Source organism: Vipera berus, assembly GCF_964194415.1.
Source record: "Vipera berus genome assembly, chromosome: 5".
Lineage (NCBI taxonomy): Eukaryota > Metazoa > Chordata > Lepidosauria > Squamata > Viperidae > Vipera > Vipera berus.
In genome coordinates, this window is record NC_138207.1 from 4,601,413 (window position 1) to 4,624,607 (window position 23,195).

The 23,195-nt window shown below is 45.1% G+C and overlaps 1 protein-coding gene across 1 annotated transcript in view; it reads left to right on the plus strand.

The window, feature by feature from the left end:
* The window catches only part of DIS3L2 (DIS3 like 3'-5' exoribonuclease 2), a 214,049-nt gene extending 192,262 nt beyond the window's left edge, over positions 1 to 21,787 (plus strand). The window contains exons 15-21 of the mRNA XM_081329970.1: positions 6,663 to 6,846; positions 7,423 to 7,509; positions 8,639 to 8,786; positions 10,498 to 10,628; positions 11,980 to 12,084; positions 15,903 to 16,004; positions 20,756 to 21,787. Coding sequence (XP_081186096.1) covers positions 6,663 to 6,846; positions 7,423 to 7,509; positions 8,639 to 8,786; positions 10,498 to 10,628; positions 11,980 to 12,084; positions 15,903 to 16,004; positions 20,756 to 20,854 — 856 coding nt within the window. The 3' untranslated portion in view covers positions 20,855 to 21,787. The remainder of the gene's footprint in view (positions 1 to 6,662; positions 6,847 to 7,422; positions 7,510 to 8,638; positions 8,787 to 10,497; positions 10,629 to 11,979; positions 12,085 to 15,902; positions 16,005 to 20,755) is intronic.
* Positions 21,788 to 23,195: the final 1,408 nt, after the last annotated feature.

Below are 23,195 nucleotides of genomic sequence, written 5' to 3' on the forward strand. Positions count from 1 at the left end.
GCAAAAGGGGAATCGCGTGACCCAGCCGGGACGTTGCAACCGTCATAAATGTGAGTCAGTTGCCAAGCATCTGAATTTAGGACCGTGAAAAACGGTCCTAAGTCATTTTTTGCAATGCCGTTGTAACTTCAGACGGTCACTAAATGAACTGAGGCTAGTCAAGTAGTAACTGTGAGAGGGATCTCAGAGTCCTAGTGGACGATCCCTTAAATACGAGCCAGCCGTGTGCTGAAGCGGCCAAAAAAGCCAACACAGCGCTAGGCTGCATTAACAGAGGGAAAGAATCAAGATCACGTGACGTGTTAATACCACTTTACAAGGCCTTGGTAAGGCCACACCTGGAATCCTGCATCCAGTTTTGGTCACCACGATGTAAAAAAGATGTTGAGACTCTAGAAAGAGTGCAGAGAAGAGCAACAAAGATGATTAGGAGACCGGAGGATAAAACATACGAAGAACGGTGGCAGGAACTGGATCTGTCTAGTAGCTTAATGAAGAGAAGGACGAGGGGGTGACATGATAGCTGGGTTCCAATCTCTCAGGGGCTGCCCCAAAGAAGAGGCAGTCAAGCTATTCTCCAAAGCGCCCCAGGGCAGGAGAAGAAGCAATGGATGGAAATTCATCAAAGAGAGAAGCAGCCTAGAACTAAAGAGGAATTTCCTGACAGTTAGAACAATGAACCAGTGGAACTCCTTGCCTCCAGAAGCTGTGAATGCTCCAACACTGGAAGTTTTAAAGAAGAGACGGGACAGCCATTTGTCTGAAATGGTAGAGGGTTCCCTACCTGAGCAGGGGGTTGGACTAGATGACCTCCAAGGTCCCTTCCAACTACTACTACTATTACTACTACTACTACTACTACTAATTATTATTATTATTATTATTATTATTATTATTATTATTATTATTATTATTATTATTATTATTGTTATTGTTGTTGTTATTGTTATTGTTATTGTTATTGTTATTGTTATTGTTGTTATTATTATTATTATTATTATTTGCACAGTCAGCCAGATGTTCAGACTGGATTTGGCATTTTTGTCTACCTATCGATTACTATTGTTATTGTTATTATTATTATCTACTTGTACATCTCATTAGTACAACCCAGAATTCACGCCATTGGGCACCAGGTTTATTTATTTATTTATTTAAATTTATATACCGCCCTTTCCCGAAGGACTCAGGGCGGTTTACAGGGTATTTAAAAGAAAATCAATACAAAAGTTAAAAACAAATTAAAAAAGATTAAATGAGACCCTGAGGGAAAAAAAAAACCCAGTTAAAATTAAAAATTAAAAAATTCTCAGCCTGGGCCGGAGAGCTCAAAGAGCCAGGTCTTCAGGTCCCGGCGGAATGAACGAAGGTCGGGGGCAGTCCTCAGCTCCGCGGGCAGCTGGTTCCAGAGGGCAGGCGCACCCACTGAGAAGGCCCTCCCCCTGGGTATTGTCCGCCGGCAATCTTTAACCGGCGGCACCCTGAGAAGACCCTCCCTGTGGGAGCGCACTGGACGAAGGGAGCTTGATGCTGGCAGGAGGTGTTCCCTCAGATATCCCGGACCCAAGCCATTTAGGGCTTTATAGGTCATCACCAGCACCTTGAATCTCACCCGGAGGGCAACCGGGAGCCAATGCAGCTCGCGGAGTAGAGGTGTTACATGGGAGTATCGGGGGACCCCCATCACGACTCGTGCGGCCACATTCTGCACCAGCTGAAGCCTCCGGGTGGTCCTCAAGGGCAGCCCCATGTAGAGAGCGTTGCAGTAGTCTAAACGGGAGGTCACGAGCGCATGAGTGACTGTGCGTAGGGCATCTCGGTTGAACCCGATAGATTTTTGTCGATTGCTTAATTCAGTTTCGATGGGAGCGATGTGGCTCAGCCAATAACTGCTGTTCTTTTTCTTGATCTCAAATATATTCATCATGGTTTTTTTTTCTGTCACAGTTTAATATGAGGCAATAAAAGGGCCCTGAAGCCATCAAAGTCCAACCATCGGTCAGAGTCGTTGAGAAAAAGTTAATGAACCATAACATCCTGTATTTTTTCCATCAGTAATTTTTTATCTTAATGGAGCATAAGGCCCAGCCTGTGCACAAACTTGAGTGCACGCAGAAACCCAAAACACGCAAGGAAGCAAAACAGGGACAACTTGAAACGGTGTGTTTTTCAACCTCTGCCACTAATTAAGATGGGTGGACTTCAACTCCCAGAATTCCCCAGCCAGCCGTGGTGAATATATTGGACAGAAAGAAAAAGAACAGCAGTTACGACTGGGGAATTCTGGGAACGGAAGTCCACCCATCTTAAAAGTGGCAGAGGCGGTACCGAGTTCAAATCTTAATTCCTCGATGGGATCCCATCATGCTGGGTGCCAGGTTTGGCTTGGCCGATATGGTGGGAACAGTAACCTAGAATGGGCAAGATCTTGGGATCTACTGACTGACGGGGCATCCAAGCTGGACCTGGCTGAAGTACACATTTTTAAACTTGTCATTGGAGAAGCATTTACCACACAGTTGAACCACAAAAACCTACAGAATAGAATAGAATAGAATAGAATAGAATAGAATAGAATAGAATAGAATAGAATAGAATAGAATAGAATAGAATAGAATAAGAATTAGAATTAGAATTAGAATTAGAATTACAGAATAGAATAGAATTACAGAATAGAATAGAATAGAAATAGAATTACAGAACAGAATAGTATAAACAATGAATAGAATTACAATAAATTACAGAATAGAATAGAATAGAATGGGACCCTGGAGGCCTTCTAGTCCAGCCCCCTTGCTTTGAAGAAGCAGTTGCTTGTTTGGCATGTGCTCATGGACAACCAGCAGATCTAAAGGATGAAGGTTGCCCAGGATTTTTATGAGAAAAATCACGTTTAAATTAAAGGAAGTCAGAGGTTGGATGAGTATCAGGAAAAAACGTCCTCATGATGAAAGCTGGATTGTGAGGGGAAAAAAAGGTCCTCATGATCCAGATTAACCCTGGAGGCAACAACCTCTCCTTCCCTGGGATTGTGTTTTCTCAAACTTAGCAACTTTAAGATGAGCTGTGGACTTCAATTCCCAGAATTAACCAGCCAGAATTGATGGACTTCAACCCCCAGAATTCCCTCCGTGGGCAGGGAATTCTGGGAATTGAAGTCCACCCATCTTCAAGTTGCCACGGTTGAGAATTTTTGTTCTAATCTAAACGGCAGTTTCAACCCTGACAGCAGTCAACTTGCGAACTGGGCACCCTGTTCTCTTGGCAGCCATCTTTGTTTGCTTGTTTGGCCACCAGTGTTTGGCAGCCATCTTTCTTAGCTTATGTTGTTTTGTGAGTGCGCCCACAACAGGCTATCTGATTTCCAGATGGGCTCAGGGGCCTCTAAAGATTGGGACCTTCCGGCTAAAAAGGCACGTCCTCGTTTGCCATCTGTCTTTGGAGCCTCCAATGCGGCTAGAAACCTGAGCAGGTTCACATGACCATTTTTGTGGGATCTCATATAAGAGGAGTGTGCACAAAAAGGGGAACAACGCCGCCACCCAGTGGTGGTTCCATTACATAGCATCAGCCTTGGGATATTTTACATATAAAGGAAAATACTGGAATAGAATAGAATAATAGAATAGAATAGAATAGAATAGAATAGAATAGAATAGAATAGAATAGAATAGAATAGAATAGAATAGAATAGAATAGAATAGAATAGAATAGAATAGAATAGAATAGAATAGAATAGAATAGAATAGAATAATAGAAAATATGGAATAGAATAGAATAACTATAGAATATAGAATGGAATAGAATATAGAATAGAATATAGAATAGAATAGAATAGAATAGAATAGAATAGAATAGAATAGAATAGAATAGAATAGAATAGAATAGAATAGAATAGAATAGAATAGAAAATATGGAATAGAATAGAATAACTATAGAATATAGAATGGAATAGAATATAGAATAGAATAGAATAGAATAGAATAGAATAGAATAGAATAGAATAGAATAGAATAGAATAGAATAGAATAGAATAGAATAGAATAGAATAGAATAGAAAATATGGAATAGAATAGAATAACTATAGAATATAGAATGGAATAGAATATAGAATAGAATATAGAATAGAATAGAATAGAATAGAATAGAATAGAATAGAATAGAATAGAATAGAATAGAATACAATAGAAAATATGGAATAGAATAGAATAACTATAGAATATAGAATGGAATAGAATATAGAATAGAATAGAATAGAATAGAATAGAATAGAATAGAATAGAATAGAATAGAATAGAATAGAATAGAATACAATAGAAAATATGGAATAGAATAGAATAACTATAGAATATAGAATGGAATAGAATATAGAATAGAATAGAATAGAATAGAATAGAATAGAATAGAATAGAATAGAATAGAAAATATGGAATAGAATAGAATAGAATAGAACAGAACAGAACAGAACAGAACAGAATAGAATAGAACAGAATAGAAAATAGGAGAAAAGATAGGATAGGATAGGATAGGATAGGATAGGATAGGATAGGATAGGATAGGATAGGATAGGATAGGATAGGATAGGATAGGATAGGATAGAGCTGGAAGGGACCATGGAGGTCTTCTACTCCAGCCTCCTGCTACCATTTCAGACAAATGACTGTCCAGTCTCTTCTTAAAAACTTCCAGGGTTGGAGCATTCACAGCTTCTGGAGGCAAGGAGTTCCACTGGTTAATTGTTCTAACTGTGAGGAAGTTTCTCCTCAGTTCTAGGTTGCTTCTCTCTTCGGTTATTTTCCATCCGTTGCTTCTTGTCCTGCCTTCAGGCGCTTTGGAGAATAGCTTGACTCCCTCTTCTTTGGGGCAGCCCTTGAGAGATTGGATATTGTAGCCCAGGGCTGAAATGAGGAGGGTCCCTTGAGGCTGTCTGAGCTTGATTGTTGTTGTTTTCCCCCAGAGGTTTCATTACCCAGACAAGGTAACAGAATTACTGCTCCCTTCTAGCACTGCTGATGTTACCTGGTTTCAGTAATGAAACATCTGCAAGGAAACAGTCAAGCTCGGAAAATTTTACACGTCAAGAAAATGCAAAGCGCTCCAGAGAAATGCACGGAGAATACTTTGCAAGGAGGCAGCAGTTAAGAGGATGTCCAGAACTGGTTCGGTTGTCTGAAAGCGATCCAGTTTTAAATGCCTGGACCGTATGGTCTGAACGTCTTCTACAAAAGACATCAAGTCAGGCTTTCAATGAAGTCCTCTCTCAAGGCTTCCTCCTCGCACGAAGGTGACTTGGTGGAGTATGCACCACTTAACAGAATAACAAAATAACAGAGCTGGACGGGACCTTGGAGGTCTTCTAGTCCAACCCCTTGCTCAGGCAGAAAAGCTGTACCATTTCAGAGGAATGGCTGTCCAATTTCATTCGGAGAACCTCCAGTGGTGGGGCACCCACAACTTCTAGAGGCAAACAGTTCCACTGATTAATTGTTCTCACTGTCAGGAAATCTCTCCTAAGTTGTTTCTCTCCTTGATGAGTTTCCATCCGTTGCTTCTTGTCCTGCCTTCGGGCGCTTTGGAGAAGATCTTGACTCCCTCTACTTTGAGGCAACCCCTGAGATATTGGAAGGCTGCTATCCTGTCACCCCTCGTCCTTCTCGTCATTAAACGAGACAGACCCAACTCCAGCAGCCGTTCCTTATATGTTTTAGCCTCCAGTCCCCCAATCATCTTTGCTGCTCTTCTCTGTACTCTTTCTAGAGTCTTGACATCTTTTTGACATCGTGGTGACCCAAACTGGATGCAGCATTCCAGGTGTGGCCTTACCAAGGCCTTGTAAAGTGCTATTAAGACTTCACGTGGATCTTGGTTCTATCCCTCTGTTAATGCAGCCTAAGGGTTTATGTTAGACAGGTGAAATACGAGCATTTGCGAATTCTGTCACAAACAACACGAGCAACCATGGAATGACAAGCGCAGGGCCACGAGCAGTTCCTCATCAGGTGTCTGTCATCAGATGACGTGGCTGTAGAAGTCAGACTGGAATGGGAAGGTGTCACCTGTAAACCACAGTCTGTTCTGCCGGCAGCCTTAGCCTTTAAGCCCAGCGTGCAGCCCTTCATTCAGCTGACTCCTTTGAATAGAATAGAAGCTGGAAGGGACCCTGGAGGTCTTCTAGTCCAGCCCCCTGCTCGACCAGGAGAGCCTATATGCCAAGCCTGAAGACTTGGCTATTTGAACTTGCCGGCCTGGACTGAGGGTTTGGGATTTTAGATCTTAAATTTTAAAAATTTTAAATTTTAGAATGTGTTTATTGTTTAGGGCTATTTGATTTAATCTCATTTTAATTTTTATACATTATGTGTTGTTTATAGTGTTTTAATCGCCCTGTACACCGCCCCGAGTCCCTTCAGAGAGGGGCGGTATATAAATCCAAATAAATAAATAAATAAATAAATAAATAAATAAATAAATAAATAAATAAATAAATAAATAAATAAATAAATAAATAAATAAATAAATAAATAAATAAATAAATAAATAAATTTAAGAGAAGGGATTGTCTAGTCTCCTGTCGGCCCAGAATTCCAAGTCACTTGAATTCCTGCAGGACATACTCCTGCAGCCCATCATCCACGTCTTTGCTGTTTCCCTGCTTGCTCCAGGCTGGTGGAAGAATTTATGCTGCTGGCAAACATGGCGGTGGCCCATCGGATTTACCGCTCCTTTCCCACCAAAGCCATCCTGCGCCGGCATCCCCCACCCCAGAGCAAGATGCTGCACGACCTCATGGCCTTTTGCAACCAGATGGGCCTGGAGATCGAGTGCACCAGTGCCGGGGCCCTACACGTGAGTAAAAGCAGGAGCCGGAGGGGAGAAAAGCTTATTTTCAAAGGGGGGAAGATTCAGATGGGCTTGCCCTGCATTCAGCAAAGGTTTGGGCTTGGAAGAGGAGGAGAAGGAGGAGGAGGAGGAGGAGGAGGAGGAGGAGGAGGAGGAGGAGGACTCTGTGGGATCCTTGGTGCTCTCTGAGTTGGGTGGTTTTCTTGCAGACGTTTCATTGCCCAACTAGGTAACATCATCAGGGGTAGAGGAGAAGGAGAAAGCTCTCTGAGCTTAGTTGTTTTCTTACAGGTGTTTCATTACCCATCCTTAGGGCTACGTCCTAGCCTAAGGCAGGACTAGAACTCACCACCGCCTGGTGATTGGCCCAAAGTCACTCAGCCAACTTTCATGGCTAAGGCAGAACTAGAACTCACTGCCTCCTGGTGTTTGGCCCAAAGTCGCCCCACCAGCTTCCATGGCTAAGGTGGGACTACAACTCCCTGTCTCCTGGTTTCTAGACCAACACCAGCGGGGCAATGCGCAATCAGAAGCAATCTTGGTTTCCCTCTTAGCGCCTGCGTCTGTTGCTCTCTCTTCCAGAAAAGCCTGAATGAAACCTTTGGGAATGACCAATACAGCAAAGCGAGGAAGGAAGTGCTGACTCACATGTTCTCTCGTCCCATGCAGGTAGGAAGGAGGGTCGTTTTATTTTATTTTATTTTATTTAAATTTATTTTATTTTATTTACATTTATTTTATTTTATTTAAAATTATTTTTATTTATTCTATTTAAATTTATTTGATTTTATTTATCGAATTTATTTTATTAAATTTTAAATTTATTTATTCAATTTATTTTATTGATTCGCTTCAAATTTATTTTATATTCATTCAATTAAATTTTATTTTATTGACTCAGTTCAAGTTTATTTTATTGATTCAGTTCAAATTTATTTTATTCATTCAATTAAATTTTACTTTATTGATTCAGTTCAAGTTTATTTTATTGTTTCAGTTCAAATTTATTCATTCAATTAAATTTTATTTTATTGATTCAGTTCAAATTTACTTTATTGATTCAGTTCATATTTATTTTATTTTATTCATTCAATTAAATTTTATGTTATTGATTCAGTTCAAGTTTATTTTATTGATTCAGTTCAAATTTATTTTATTTTATTCATTCAATTTTACTTTATTGATTCAGTTCAAGTTTATTTTATTGATTCAGTTCAAATTTATTTTATTTTATTCATTCAATTTTACTTTATTGATTCAGTTCAAGTTTATTTTATTGATTCAGTTCAAATTTATTTTATTCATTCAATTCAGTTTTATTGATTCAGTTCAAATTTACTTTATTGATTCAGTTGATATTTATTTTATTTTATTCATTCAATTCAATTTCATTTTATTGATTCAATTCAAACTTATTTTATTGATTCAATTTAAAATTATTTTGTTTTATTTAATACATTTGCCACCCATCTCGCCCCCAAGGAGGTTTCTGATTTATATTAAAGTATAAAGCGGGGGGGGGGGAAATCCACCCTCATCAAATGTAAGACTTGTGGACTTCAACTCCCAGAATTCCCCAGCCGGAAGTCCACAGGTCTTAAAGTTGCCAAGGTTGGACACCCCCCCCCCCTTATAAAAAGCTTTTCCTGGACTCTCATCCAGACCTCCTCCGTGTTCCCTGGGATGGAGAGTCCTGCTCTTCCCAAAACTTTGTAGCTTTTTCCCCCGTCAGCCATGCCAGAAAGGCCTCCATCTTCCTTCCCGGCCTGGTTGGTGTTAGCTTCTGATGTCTTTGCAGATGGCGGTCTATTTCTGCACCGGCATGCTGAAGGACGAGGCTCTCTTCCGGCACTACGCCCTCAATGTGCCTCTGTACACTCACTTTACGTCGCCCATCCGCCGGTTCCCGGACATTGTGGTGCACCGGCTGCTCTCAGCTTCCCTGGGTGAGTTTTTCAGGATGAAGGGTGGACTGCCTGCCTGGTTGCATCTAAAAAAGGATAAGGCAGGGCAGGGGTAGGCAACCTTGGCTCTTTTGTGACTCGTGGACTTCAACTCCCAGAATTCCTCAGCCAGCATGGGGGAAACTTTGGCCCCTTCATGACTTGTGGACTTCAACTCCCAGAATTCCTCAGCCAGCATGGCTCAGCTTGGCAAACTCTCCCTTTCCCCTCAGCGTGGCTGGCTCAGGAATTCTGGGAGTTGAAGTCCACAAATCTTACTAAACCAGGGGTAGGCAACCTTGGCTCTTTTATGACTTGTGGACTTCAACTCCCAGAATTCCTGAGCCAGCATGGCTCAGCTTGGGAAACCCTCCCTTTCCCCTCAGCGTGGCTGGCTCAGGAATTCTGGGAGTTGAAGTCCACAAGTCATAAAAGAGCCAAGATTGCCTACCCCTGGACCAGGGGTATCCAGCCTTGGCCATGTTACGATCTGTGGACTTCAACTCCCAGAATTCCCCAGCCAGCATGGTCTTAAAGTTGCCAAGGTTGGACACTGGTAGGGCAGAGCGTCCTTCCTCAATGCAATGCCCTCCAGGTGGTCCCAGACTACAGTACCCATCATTCTTAGCCCGCCTTTGGGGAAGTCTGGTTGAGGGAAATTTGGGCACCGGATCTTCTTTTCTGCCTGGTAAGAGCATAAAGATCCTGATGGTGTGACTGGATAGGTTGCCAGATTCATTCATTCATTCATTCACTCATTCCGTCCATCCATCCATCCATCTTTATTATTTTTACAAATAATTCCAGGTGGCGAACATATCCAGCACACCTTCCTCTTTCTCTTTTTCCCACAACAACCCTCTGAGGTAGGTTGGGCTGAGAGAGAGAGGGACAGAGACTTGCCCAAAGTCACTGAGCTGGCTTTCATGCCTAAGGGGGGGACTAGAACTCACAGTCTCCTGCTGATTGGCCCAAAGTCACCCAGCCGACTCTCGTACCTAAGGGGAGACTAGAACTTCCTGTCTCCTGGTGATTGGCCCAAAGTCACCCAGCTGGCTTTCCTGCATAAGGCGGGATTAGAACTTACCAGCTCCTGGTGATTGGCCCAAAGTCACCCAGCCGGCTTTCCTGCCTAAGGCGGAACTATAACTCACCGTCTCCTGGTGATTGGCCCAAAGTCATCCAGCCAGCTTTCCTGCCTAAGGCGGAACTAGAACTCACCACCTCCTGGTGATTGGTCCAAACTCACCCAGCCGGTTTTCGTGCCTAAGGTGATTGGTCCAAAGTCATCCAACCGACTCTCATGCCTAAGGCAGGACTAGAACTCCCCGTCTCCAGGTGATTGGCCCAAAGTCATCCAACCGACTCTCATGCCTAAGGCAGGACTAGAACTCCCCATCTCCAGGTGAATGGCCCAAAGTCATCCAACCAACTCTCATGCCTAAGGCAGGACTACTGTAGAACTCCCCGTCTCCTGATTTCTAGCCCAACGCTTTAATCACTGCTCCAAACTGACTCTCCCTGCATGTTCCTTTTCCCGGCCAATCAAAAACCGCTCTCTTGCTTTGCGCAAGATGCCGCGGTCAGGTTCTTTCCGTAGCGCACGGAAGGAGGGGAGGCTCTGCTCCGTACTTACCGCCCCACGGAAATGAGGGGGAGGAGGAGCAGGTCTCTCCCCCAGGCGGCTTCCAACCGGAAGGTGTCTCTTTTCAAGGGCTGGCTCCTGCCCCACAGATGGAGGCGGCCGAGATGCAGAAGCAGGCGGAGCACTGCAACGATCGCAAGATGGCTTCCAAGCGGGTGCAGGAACTCAGCGTCGATCTCTTCTTCGGCGTGTTTGTCAAGGTCAGGGGGCCATTCGGGGCCCCGGAGGGGAGGGGGTGGGGTGGGCTCTAAAAACCGGCTGGGTGTCGTGTTTGTGTAGCCCCGCTCTGTTGGAAGAAACATCGCAATGTTCTTCCTTTCAGTCCTCGATTTACGACCGCAATGGAGCCCCACGTTTCCCTCGCCAAGCGAGACGTTTGTTAAGATGGGTTTTGCCACCTTTCTCGCCACCATCGTTAAGCGAATCACTGCAGTTCTTAAGTTAGCAACACGGTTTTTACGTGAAGCGGCCTTCCCCGTCGTTTGTCAGAAGGTCACAGAAAAAGGGTATCGCGTGACCCCGGGAGGCTGCGACCGTCATAAATATGAGCCAGTTGCCAAGCGTTGTGAATTTTGATCACGCGACCGCGGGGATGTTGCAGTGGTCTAAGTGTGAGTAAAGGTTGTAAGTCCCTTGCAACGTCGAATGGCCACTAAATAAATGAATCTAAACCGAGGACTCCCTGTATAGCAGAGTTTCTCAATGTAGCAACTTTTTAAGATGTGTGGGGTTCAAATCTAGCCATGCTTACTGAGGAATGCTGGGAGTTGAAGTCCAGACAACCTGGATTAGGAACGCTGGGAGTCGAAGTCCACACTTCTTCAAAGATGGCAAATGGAAAAACACTGATCCGAAAATGTGCCACAGGGGCGTTCTTTTCAATGAATATATCAAAACAGGTAGTCCTCGACTTACAACGGTCCATTTAGTGACCGCTCAAAGTTACAACGGCACTGAAAAATGGGACTCAGGACCGTTTTTCACCCTTAACAACTCACCCGCCGCCCCCATGGTTTACGTGATCAAAATCCAGACGCCTGGCAACTGACTCATATTTATGACGGTGGCCGTGTCCTGGGTGTGTGTGTGTGTTACGTGATCCCCTTTTGCGACCTTCAAGGGGGGGAAGCGGGATCCACTTAACAACTAGGCTACTAACTTCACAACTACAGTGATTCACGTAACCACTGTGGCAGGAAAAGATGTAAAAACGAGGCAAAACTCAACGGATGTTTCACTTAGCCACATAAACTGGCGGGGTTCCATTGTGGTCGTAACGTGAGGACCACTTGCAAAAGCAAGAAATCTCCAACTCTGATCTAAGGCCTTTGAAAATCTGTTCTTTCCTGGACAGATCTGTGGATCTGCTCTCCTCCTGACTCAACCAGAGTTCAAATCAAGCCTTTCTCTTCTCTCTAAGCTTTACTTAAAGGCTTGGATGGGAACCTGGGTTCGAATCTCTGTGCGGAACGAAGGGGCTGCTCCCTTTTACTCATCCCTCCCTCCCTCCTTTCCTGCCCAACCCCCCCCCCCCAATGTTGTCTCTTGCAGGAGTGTGGACCGCTGGAATCGGAGGCCATGGTGATGGGTGTCCTCAGCGAGGCCTTTGACGTCCTGGTGCTGCGATTCGGAGTCCAGAAGCGCATTTATTGCAACGTGAGCCCACGCGATTCCCCCTTCCACCCCCACCCCCCCGGGTGGCGGGATGGGTGTGAGAGTGAGCCAGGCGATCCGTTTACATTTTTAGTGAACCCAACCAGACCAAACTGGACAGAGCCAGGGAACCTAGGAAATAAAAAGACTTGGTTGGGGGCTGTGCAGAATGAATAAATCGATGGGGGAAAAAATGGGGGGGGGAAAGTATTTTTTTTTAAAAGGTTATCAAAAAAAAACCCCAACAACAACATAAAATAAATGAATAAAATTCCCCAAATTGCATCTCTCTGGGACAGGCAAATAGATAGCGGATCAGAATAGCCATAGCAGACTTATATTCCTATATCAGGGGTTTTCAAACTTGGCCCTTTGATGACTTGTGGACTTCAACTCCCAGAATTCCTCAGCCAGGCACGTGTGCCTGGCTGAGGAATTCTGGGAGTTGAAGTCCACAAGTCATAAAAGGGCCAGGTTTGAAGACCCCTGACCTATAGGATGGTTGCAGTGTCCAGAAAATAAACCCCAGTTAAGATCGTCAGCCAGACTTAGGCATTTAGTACCGTATTTCCCCAAATATAAGCTCTAACCGGAAGATAAGCCCCAGTGCGTCTTTTGGAGCAAAAATTAATATTAAGACCCAGGTCTTATTTTCGGGGAAACACGGTTAGCAACTGTGGCAAGAACGGTTGTAAAAATGGAGCAAAGCTCGCTTAACAGCTGTCACGCTTAGCGACGGAAACGTGAGGCTCAGTTGAGGTCGTAAGTCGAGGACTACCTGCTGTTGAAAGAAAAATCTTCATCAGGGTCCAGTCCAAACCGGGAATAAACAAACATGGAGACTGCTTTGGGAAGAAGGTTGCAGTTTATCGAAGAGGAGAGCCAGAGAGAAAGACGGCTCTGGAAAAACTGACCGCATGGAGCTGGGAGTGGTGGGTTTTTATACCTTCTGGGGCTCCTGAGGTTGTTTCCTGTTCGTGTTTGAGGCTTTGTATTTCCTGTGTCGCGTACTTTGACCTGAGTCTGAGTGTGCCCTTTTGGCATCTGTGGGTCAATCCTATCATGTCCTGTCTTAAGAGTTTGGGTGGGGTATGTAGACTTTAGGTGTCTTTGTCTTCCTAATTTCATCAGCTTCTAGCTGGAAGCCTCCGACCAACCTGAATGGATTATTTACATCTGCATTTCTAAAAGCTGCTTTCTGCTGTGTTGTCTGGCTGGGGGTGTGCGTGGAGAGCTTTCTGCTTTTTTAAAAAGATCTTCTCCATTATTCCTTTGGAGAAATATATTCTGCCTTTTTAATATCCCCCCAAATATTTCTTTCTCTGGATTCTTCCCGCTCTGCCTTGCCCTGTCGCAGTGGCTGGTCTCGTGCCATCGCAAGCCAGTTCAGGACCCCATCCTGGGGGAGGGAAAGGAGAGTTGAGGGCTCCCACCCACCTGCTTTGTTCCCTCCCTTCCTTGTCTTCTTCTGCTTGGGGACGCCGGGCTGGTACCGGCTGCATCTCCATCTGCGCCTCGCAGAGTTCAAGACCATTATCCCTTCCCAGCACGGTCATTAAAGCGGAGCCGATAGTGCCAAGTAGGCACTTCTGCCTTCCGAACGATCGAGCAGGGAGATGTTGCAATGCATTTCCGCTGTCGCAAACAGGACTCGGCGGCATGTGTCGGCCCCCTCCATCTGGGGCGGGCAGAGGGCCGTGCCGCTCTCTGGTGGGTACGAGACGGGGAAGGAGCTGGGAGGGATGCTAGGCTGTTTTTTTTTATTTCCCTTTTTCTTTTGAAGACGTCTAAATAAAGGTGGTTCCCCCCCCCACCCCCTTACCAATCACAGCTGAGCCCAAAACTTCTGTCGCTTAGTGGGATGCTGGTTCGGTGAGTTTTGCCCCAATATACGACTTTTCGTTTGGGCAGAGAGAGAAGGACCGGGCCAAAGTCACCCAGTTGGCTTTCATGCCAAAGGCAGAAGTAGAACTCACCGTCTCCTTGTTATGTGCTCTGAGCCACTTTCCTTCGTGACCAGAGGCAAGCTCGCCTGACCAATAACCAGCCAAGACACAGTGAAGGCCTTTGGATTCGTTTATTGCAATAAGCGGGGAGAGAAGCTATATTGCATGATCACTTCCCCCCAAGGTTCCTGTGGCTTCGACACCTTCTATCATTTCATCTCTGTTAGTGAGAATTAAATCCAATATGGCTAATCCCCTAGTTCCCTTCTCTACTTTTTGGGAGGCAAAGTTGTCTGCTAGGTTTGTCAGGAATCTGTTAGATCTTCCACTTGGTGCAGAGTTTGTCTCCCAGTTGATATCAGGGTAATTAAAGTCCCCCATTACTATTGTGATGCGCTTCCTACATACCTTAGTTAGCTGACTAGCAAAAAGTTCATCTATTTCTTCTGCTTGGTTGGGCGGCTATAGTATACACCTATGGCAATGTCATTTTTCCCCCTTTTATATTGACCCAAATGCATTCAAGTTTACAGTTTTCATCATTGTTGTGCTCTATTTCTGTAGAGATAAAGTTATTTCTTATATATAGAGCAACTCCACCTCCTCTTTTGTTTAGTCTGTTTCTTTTAAATAATTTAAATCCCTCTAGCTGTGTGTTCCATTTGTGGGTTTCGTCCCACCATGTTTCCGTAATGGCAACAATATCATATCCGCCCTCATTTACCTGAATTTCTAGTTCATATCAATGGAACGATCATTTAATCAAAAATGTAATGCAACAAATTTTGTTCAATTATCTGTACTGTATTCTATGAAATGTTATAGCCAAATAATCAGAAAAAGGAAGCGCAACTTGCTCAGGTTGATCTCAGTTGGCTTTCCTTCATCTGATTGTAGCCAATCAGCACGGGTGTTTAGAGAGCCAATCAGGTGCCATCTTGTTTTGGCAATGAGCCAATCAGATCACGGTAGGATCCGGTTGTTGATGTTGTGTATTGAAACCAAGAGGAGGACTTTTGTCAGTGTGTTACGAGATCGCTTATCAAGTCGGTTGGGGGTTTATAATAATAATACTAAAGTTGGAAGGTACCTTGGAGGTCATCTAGTCCAACCCCTTGCTCAGGCAGGAAACCCTATACCATTTCGGACAAATGGCTGTTCAGTCTCTTCTTAAAAACTTCCAGTGTTGGAGCATTCACAGCTTCTTGAGGCAGGTTGTTAATAATAATAATAATGATGATGATGATGATGATGATGTTGGAAGGGATCTTGGAGGTCATCTAGTCCAACCCCTTGCTCAGGCAGGAGACCCTATACCATTTCAGACAAGTGGCTGGCCAGTCTCTTCTTAAAAACTTCCAGTGTTGGAGCATTCACCACTTCTGGAGGCAAGGAGTTCCACTGGTTAGTTGTTCTCACTGTCAGGAAATTTCTCCTTAGTTCTAGGTTGCTTCTCTGCTTGACTAGTTTCCATCTGTTGATTAGTTTTTGTGTGTGTTCTTTCATTTAGCGGGCTTGTAAAACGTAATAAAAATTAAAGCCATGGTGCAAAGAGTGGACCGGTCACCCAGAAAGCCACATAAAACAGCATTATTAAGCGAACAAGGCTGCAGTTCTAAAGAAATTAGAAGAAGTAAAACGGGTGGAAACTTAAAATGCCAAAGGTGGCATTTCTAACTGTACGCTTTTCCCAAAAGGTTTCCACAATTTTGGCCACTACTGTATTTTTTTTATTTTTATTTTTTTTAAAAAAGGTGGGTTGAAAAGGCCTTCTGTACGTGGACAGGGGCATTCGGAGGGGGGGTTTCCTCATAGCTTGGTATCCCTCTGCATCCTCCCCCCCCCCCGTTGACCCCATCTTCCACTGTCTTGCAGGCTCTGCCCTTGGTGGGATTCCAGTTTCAAAAAGTGGGCAAAAAGCCACAGCTGTCGCTGGTGTGGGAACCGCACAGCCCGGACCAGGACGCCCCACGGCAGGTAAGGTTGGCCCTAGCCCACTCCCCCACCCCTCACCCCACTGCCCACCTGGATCTCCCGTCCTCAGCTTTGCCCTGCGCCAGCACTTGACGCCATCCGAAAACTACTGGCAAGAGTTTCTTGGAGAACATGGTTTCCCGGGTCAGGCGACGCATCGATGCGAACTCGGCCGCCGAGCTTTGCTTCGAGATCTTCCACCATCTGTGATTTTGGGCTCCTGGGCGAGATCCAGCTTTAACCACTGCCTCTGAGCCCAGCCTTTGTCCCTGAAGCCCCTGGAGCTGCGTTTCTCTTTTAAGACGCAAGCGGTCCTCAGTTTACGACCGTTTCTCACCCCGACAACCACGGCAGCATCCTCCGCGGTCAGCCGCTCAAAAATTTTAGGCGCTTGGCAACCGCCGTGTCTTTAGGAGGGTTGCAGCGTCCCGGGGCTCGGTGTGATCCCCTTTCTTGACCTTCTGACGAGCAAAGTCCAAGGGGGGAGGCGGTTTCACTTAACAACCGAGTGATTCGCTGAACAGCGGTAGCCAAGGTGCTAAAACGAGGCAGACCTCATTTAGCAGCTGTCTTGTTTAGTAACGGATGTTTTGGGGCTCAATTGTGGCTGTAATTTAAGGACTACGCCTAGGTGGATTTCAGCTCCCAGAATTCCCCAGCCAGCATAGCTGGCTGGGGAATTCTGGGAGTTGAAGTCCACCTCTCTTAAAGTTGCCCAGCTCGAGAAGCTCTGCTCCGGAGCCTTCCTTCTCCAACCCAGGACCCATAAGCCTTTCCCCAGCTCACGAATGCTTCATCCTCTTCGTTTGCACCCCCTCCGAATCTTCTCCCTCCTTGCCCCTTTGCAGCGCCATCTTGATTCAGCTGCCCCAACAGACAGTTTTGTCCTTTCCACTCCCCCCCCCCCAAATTATTAATTATGATGTTCGGTGCATTCAGCCAGGTTCACCTTCCCTGGGCTGGGGCATCACGTCTCTACCCTCTACCATCACGTCTCTAGCCTGCAATAATAATAATAATAATAATAATAATAATAATAATAATAATAATAATAATAATAATAATAATAATAATAATAATTAATAATAATAAAAAAATGAGGAGGAGGAGGAGGAATGCCAACTTTCTTATTTCATTATTTAATTAATTTGTATCCCGCCTTCATTATTTTTAAAATAACTTAATGCAACAAGATAGCCAGCACACCTTCCTTCCTCCGATTTTTCCCCAAAACAACAACCCTGTGAGGTGGGTTGGGTTGAGAGAGAAGGACTGGCTCAAAGTCCCCCAACCGGCTTTCTTGCCTAAGTCGGGACTAGAACTCACCGTCTCCTGCTGATTAGCCCAAAGTCACCCAGACGGCTTTCTTGCCTCTAAGGCAGGACTAGAACTCACCGTCTCCTGCTGATTGGCCCAAAGTCACCCAGCTGGCTTTCCTGCCGAAGGTGGGACTAGAACTCACCGTCTCCTGCTGATTGGCCCAAAGTCATCCAAGACGGCTTTCTTGCCTCTAAGGCAGGACTAGAACTCACCGTCTCCTGCTGATTGGCCCAAAGTCACCCAGCTGGCTTTCCTGCCGAAGGTGGGACTAGAACTCACCGTCTCCTGCTGATTGGCCCAAAGTCATCTAGCTGGCTTTCTTACCTAAGTCGGGACTAGAACTCACCGTCTCCTGCTGATTGGCCCAAAGTCACCCAGCCGGCTTTCTTGGCTAAGTCAGGACTAGAACTCACCGTCTCCTGCTGATTGGCCCAAAGTCACCCAGCCGGCTTTCTTGCCTAAGTCAGGACTAGAACTCACCATCTCCTGCTGATTGGCCCAAAGTCACCTGGCCAGCTTTCTTGCCTCTAAGGCAGGACTAGAACTCACCGTCTCCTGCTGATTGGCCCAAAGTCATCCAGCTGGCTCTCTTGCCTAAGTCAGGACTAGAACTCACCGTCTCCTGCTGATTGGCCCAAAGTCACCCAGACGGCTTTCTTGCTTCTAAGGCAGGACTAGAACTCACCGTCTCCCGCTTTCTAGCCTGACGCTTTAACCACTCTCACTTAAGGAGATCTGTCCGTGCCCTATTCTAGGCTGAGAATTCTACGGCCTGGACGTTGGCTCCCCTGCCTTTACCCCGCTACCTAGGGGGGTGAAGACTGTGGGCACTCTGCACATGTTCAGAGCCCTTTCCTCCATTCTTCATCCAGTTTAGGGCTAGGACCCAGGTGAAGGGCCGGGCTCGGTCTATCTGGGTTTGATAATTTGCCCAATTATAGCAGCCATTGGAGCTGGTTTCCTTGGCGCCTGCCACACATTAACCCAAGTGGCTGTAAAAACGACAAATATTGATATTTACCTGGAAAAGAATCGGAAATAATTAACCGAACTTGCAGTGTGTTTTTTTACAAAACAGCCGTCTGGACTTTGCCTCTTAACGCTGATTCCGAGAGGGCTAATTGGCACAGAAAGCTGAAACGATGCCAGGAAAAAAAGGCTGGCCCCATTTGCTCGCAACAGGAGAGGTTTTTATGCTTTGTAACTCAGGCAGTCCCCGACTTACAACGTGACGGTTCAAACTTACGACGACACTGGGGGAAAAAAGGGACTTATGACCTTTTCTCACAGTTACGACCATGGCAGCATCCCCACGGTCACGTCATTTACATCCGGATGCTTGGCAACTGACTCATATTTACGACCGGTCACAGCGTCCTGGAGTCATGCAATCCCCTTTTGCGGCCTTCTGACCAGCAAAATCAAAGGGGGAAGCTGGATTCCCTTAACGACCGTGTGTGACTAACGTAATAACTGTGACGATTCGCTGAACAGCCGTGTTGAGAAAAGTCGCAAAAATGGGGCCAAACTCACTTAACAAACATCTCGCTTAGCCACATAGCTTTTGGCCGTAAGTCAAGGACCTACCTGGACGAGCAGTCGGGATCGTTCACGTAAGCCGAGCGAGGGGGATTCAGGACAGATGAAAGCAAACCATCTTCCGATGGTTGCCCACTTAGATACAGCTATTCCTTGACTTACCGCCGTTTGTTAGCGACTAATTCAAAGTTACCCCGGTGCTGGGGAAAAAAGTGACTTAAAATTTCTCTCGCTAAGTGAGACAGCTATGAAGTGAATTTTGTCCCGTTTTACGACCTCTCTTGCCACAATCATTAAGCAAATCATTGCGGTTGTTAAAGTTAGTCACACGGTCGTTAAGCAAATCTGGCTTTCCCATGGACTTTGCTTGTCAGAAGGCCGCGAAAGGAAAAGGAAGAAGAGCCGATTGAACAGAAGATAGAGCTGCTAGAAGAACTGCAGGGAATTTGGAGAAGGAGGGAGGCTGTTTAAGGAACATCAATGGGCAGAGCCTTCTTCCAAAATGACTTTAAACAAATGGTCTTTCTTATTCCAAAGAACATACACGAAAACGGAGGAAAAATTACTTGAGGATTCAAATGCACTGACTCAGAAAGTGAGTTGGCAAAGAACGAAAGCTAGAGTAAGGCTGAAGAAAATAGAGGGTTTTGACCCATCAGGTGGGATATTATGCTATTAATTAGATGTTCGAATATGGTGGAGAACAGATAATTTATTTATTTTATTTATTTTATTGGATTTATATACCGCCCTTTCCCGAAGGACTCAGGGCGGTTTACAGGGTATTTAAAACAAAAATCGATACAAAAGTTTAAAACAATTAAAAAAAGATTAAATCAAATCCCTGGAAAAAATTAAAAACCCCAATTAAAACTCTCAGCCTGGGCCGGAAAGCTCAAAGAGCCAGGACTTCAGGTCCCGGCGAAATGAACGAAGGTCGGGGGTAGTCCTAAGCTCTGCGGGCAGCTGGTTCCAGAGGGCAGGCGCACCCACAGAGAAGGCCCTCCCCCTGGGTGTTATCCGCCGCCAATAATTGCTAGAAATAGAAGTATTATCATAACTAGAAAGATAAGATTTATAATTAGAATATTAGATTTTGGTATGAGAAGGGAAACAGGAAAACGCTAAGAGGTTTGAACAAGGGAAGCTTTTGGTTAACCAAATGTAACCTAGTTTGGAATTATAAACAATAGAGACATTTTGAACGCTGATGGGAAATTATTTTTTTTAAAAAAAGAGTAAACAGGATACTGAGTGAACATGTGGACGTCAAGTGCAAATGCAATTAAAATATGTTTTGGTTAGGAAAGATATTTTCAACTGACATTATTGATGTGGTTAGAAAAATGTAACAAAGAGGTTGATATTCAATTGTATATTTACTAATAACAGCAAGAATTGTATTTGCCTAGTGTGGGAAAACAGGTACGATCGGAAGAAGAGAGGAAATAATTTGATGGTATAATGTTGGATCTAGACTGAAGAAGTTAATATAGACCACTGAATTACTAATGGAACCAGACAACACATTGTTTATTAAGCATTTGGCTGTAAAGCTAGAAAATTAATAAAATATTTATATATAAAACAGAAGGTCGCAAAAGGGGATCACATGACCCCCGGGGGACACTGCGACGGTCATAAATACGAGTCAGTTGCCAAGCGTCTTAATTTGGATCAGGTGACCACGAGGGATGCTGCCACGGTCGTTAAGTGTGAAAATCATTCATAAGCCACTTCAATCGGTCACTAAACAAATCATTGTAAGTCAAGGACTACCGGTAGCCAGTCAATAATAGATCTGCCTATGGGGGCAAAATTCCGAGATTTGACCAGCGTTGCGTTTCAGAGATCGAACTGACCTTTGCTTGGCTTCTCTCTCTCTCCCGCTCAAGGTCATCACCATATTCGCCTTGGTGGACGTCGTTCTGCGAGTCGACAGCGGTGCCGTGAAGTACAGCACGGTGCTGAAGAGGCCCGGTGGCGGAGAGTGAGCAGGCCTGGCTCCCGCTTACAAATCCTGCCCATTTGCCCCCAAACCGCTAATTTGGGCAGCCTCCAGACCTGAACTCCCTGGGGAAAAAAGAACAGAGACTTTTAATTTAATTGAATTTTTGCAGACGGGTTTTATTTGATCTCGGGGTTTTTAACAAATGGGGGAGGTGGTGGTAAAGCCAAGATGGCGGCCGCAGCCCTGCAAACCTCATGGCCCATATTAAAAGAAAAACAAAAGAATAGGGCTGGGGTTTTTCAAACTTGGCCCTTTTATGACTTGTGGACTTCAAGTCCCAGAATTCCTCAGCCAGGCACGCGTGCCTGGCTGAGGAATTCTGGGACTTGAAGTCCACAAGTCATAAAAGGGCCAAGTTTGAAGACCCCCGCAATAGGGCTTCGCTTGCGGATTGCAGCTGCCATCTTGATTTTTTTTTAAATTAGCCTTCTCCAGCAAGGAGTCACGAAGTGTAACCCAGCTCTCTTTCCATCTTCTTTGATGATTTTGGGGTTGTTGTAGTTTTTATTTGAATTTGTGCCGTGCCTAAACAGCGTCTTCCTCCTTGTTGTATCTGGCCCGTGGGGTGCTCTGCGTCAGTGTAAACAATCTCTTACTCAGCTTTGCAGGGGCCGTGTTTCCCATGTAGCTTTCATCCGTGGCTCCTGCGTCCGCTGGCTAAACTGGAACTTGCAACCGGAAAGGAAGCAGTGACATCCGTGATGGAGTTGTGGGTCTCTTTTCCGGGGCCGCTGCTTCGCCTCTCCCAAAGCTGCAACTTTAAATCTGGTGTTTTTTTCTTTTCTTTTTTGCTCTAACCGCTGGGCAGATGTGTTTTGAGAATCTGTATAAGAAAGGACACCGTCTCGCCTTTGTTCTCCCCTCCCCGCCAGAAATTCTAAATAAAGAAATAAATTTCTGGAATCCTTCCTAAAAATCTGTGTTCAGTTGTGGTTTCTCTTACGGCAGCTGGTGGTGGGGGGGAATCTTCAGTCTTTGGATTACCTGCCGCAATCCCATTTTAGCACAGGCAGTCCTCAACTTACGACCGCGAGCCCAACATTTCTGTCGCTAAGTGAGACGCTGGTTAAGTGAGTTTTGCCCCATTTTACGACTTTTCTTGCCACGGTCGTTAAGCGAATCACTGCAATTGGGAACACGGTTTGTTAAGTGAATGCGGCTTCCCCACTGACTTTACTTTTCAGGAAGTCGCAAAAGGGGATCACAAGGCCCCGGGGGGACAATGCAGCCGTCATAAACCCGAGTCAGTTGCCAAGGGTCTGAATTTTGATCACGTGACCACAGGGAGCCCGCCGCAGTCGTAAGTGTGAAAAACGGTCGTAAGTCCCCTTTTTCAGTGATGTTGTAACTTTGAATGGTCACTAAACCAAAAGTTGTAAGCTGAGGACTACCTGGATTGGATTGGATTGGATTGGATTGGATTGGATTGGATTGGATTGGATTGGATTGGAGAGACTTTGAGAGGGAAGCATTACAGACATAAATCCTTGAAGGAGGGCAAACTTTACAGATTGTCCTTGATTTATGACCAGTTGCTTAGTGACTGTACAAACTTATGACAGAACCTGTCCAGGGAAGCTTACCATTCTAGATCAAGGGTCTTCAAACTTGGCAACTTTTAAGGCTTGTGGACTTCAACTCCCAGAATTCCTCAGCCAGCCCCACCCCCTTAAGCATAGCAAACTTGTAGGGTGGGTGGGGCTGAAAGCAGATAAGTGGCCAGAAAACCAGAAGCTTTCCTGGCTGCAGGTGGACATCAATTGGGGCTCTTTTGTGTCAGCCCCAACACTTAACTGCACGTAGACAATCCCAATTCCTCCAACCGTTCTTCATATGTTTTAGCCTCCAGCCCCCTGATCATCTTTGTTGCTCTTCTCTGCACTCTTTCTAGAGTCTCAACATCTTTTGAAAATCGTGGTGGCCAAAACTGGATGCCGTATTCCAAGTGTGGCCTTACGAAGGCCTTGTAAAGCGGTATTAACCCTTCACCTGATCTTGATTCTATCCCTCTGTTAATGCAGCCTAGCACTGTGTTGGCTTTTTTGGCAGCTGCAGCCCACGGCCGGCTCATATTTAAGTGATTGTCCACTAGGACTCCGAGATCCCTCTCAATCAGGGTCAACCAATGTGAGGGCTGTGTGGTAGGACGGTGTGGGAAGAATCCAGAGAAAGAAATATTTTGGGGAATATCTCTCTCTCTCTCTCTCTCTCTCTCTCTCTCTCTCTCTCTCTCTCTCTCTCTCTCTCTCTCTCTCTCTCTCTCTCTCTCTCTCTCTCTCTCTCTCTCTCTCTCTCACACACACACACACACACACACACACACA